This window comes from Gavialis gangeticus, unplaced genomic scaffold, assembly GCF_001723915.1.
Source record: "Gavialis gangeticus isolate Ggan-Ray unplaced genomic scaffold, GavGan_comp1, whole genome shotgun sequence".
Taxonomy (NCBI): Eukaryota; Metazoa; Chordata; order Crocodylia; family Gavialidae; genus Gavialis; species Gavialis gangeticus.
Window position 1 is genome coordinate 23412274 of NW_017728997.1, and position 347 is coordinate 23412620.

The 347-nt window shown below is 54.5% G+C and overlaps 1 protein-coding gene across 2 annotated transcripts in view; it reads right to left on the minus strand.

The window, feature by feature from the left end:
* The window catches only part of MGLL (monoglyceride lipase), a 129239-nt gene that overhangs the window by 123060 nt on the left and 5832 nt on the right, over positions 1–347 (minus strand). The window contains exon 2 of one of the 2 annotated variants that reach the window (XM_019504942.1): positions 51–189. In XM_019504942.1, the coding sequence (XP_019360487.1) occupies positions 51–175 (125 nt within the window). In that variant the 5' untranslated portion in view covers positions 176–189. Of the gene's footprint in view, positions 1–50; positions 297–347 lie in introns of those variants that run through there. The other variant, XM_019504941.1, reaches the window with a different exon arrangement.

A 347-nucleotide genomic window follows, 5' to 3' on the forward strand; every position in this document is an offset into this window, starting at 1 on the left:
AAAAAAAAAAAAAAAAAAAGAAAGCAAGTGTCAGGCTTGGAATGACTCACCTTGGGACTGCTGCTGGTTTCCAGTATCTGCAGAAGAGGTACTGCCCGTCTGCATTGACCATGTGGGGAAGGTCCTGATAAGGGACATGCTGAGGACTCCTTCTGGGGGAACTTTCCTCTGGCATTCTGGACGGACGACCTGCAAGGTGTTGGAAGAAACAGGACATACTTTACCGGGGGGCAGGCAAGACACTGTCCCGGGGCTTTCCCGGGTGCAGACATTCAGGAAGGCAACTTGCCACTGCTGGAAGTCCCCCTCCCCTCCCACCCTCCCAACGTCTTGGGCCTGCTCCCAGC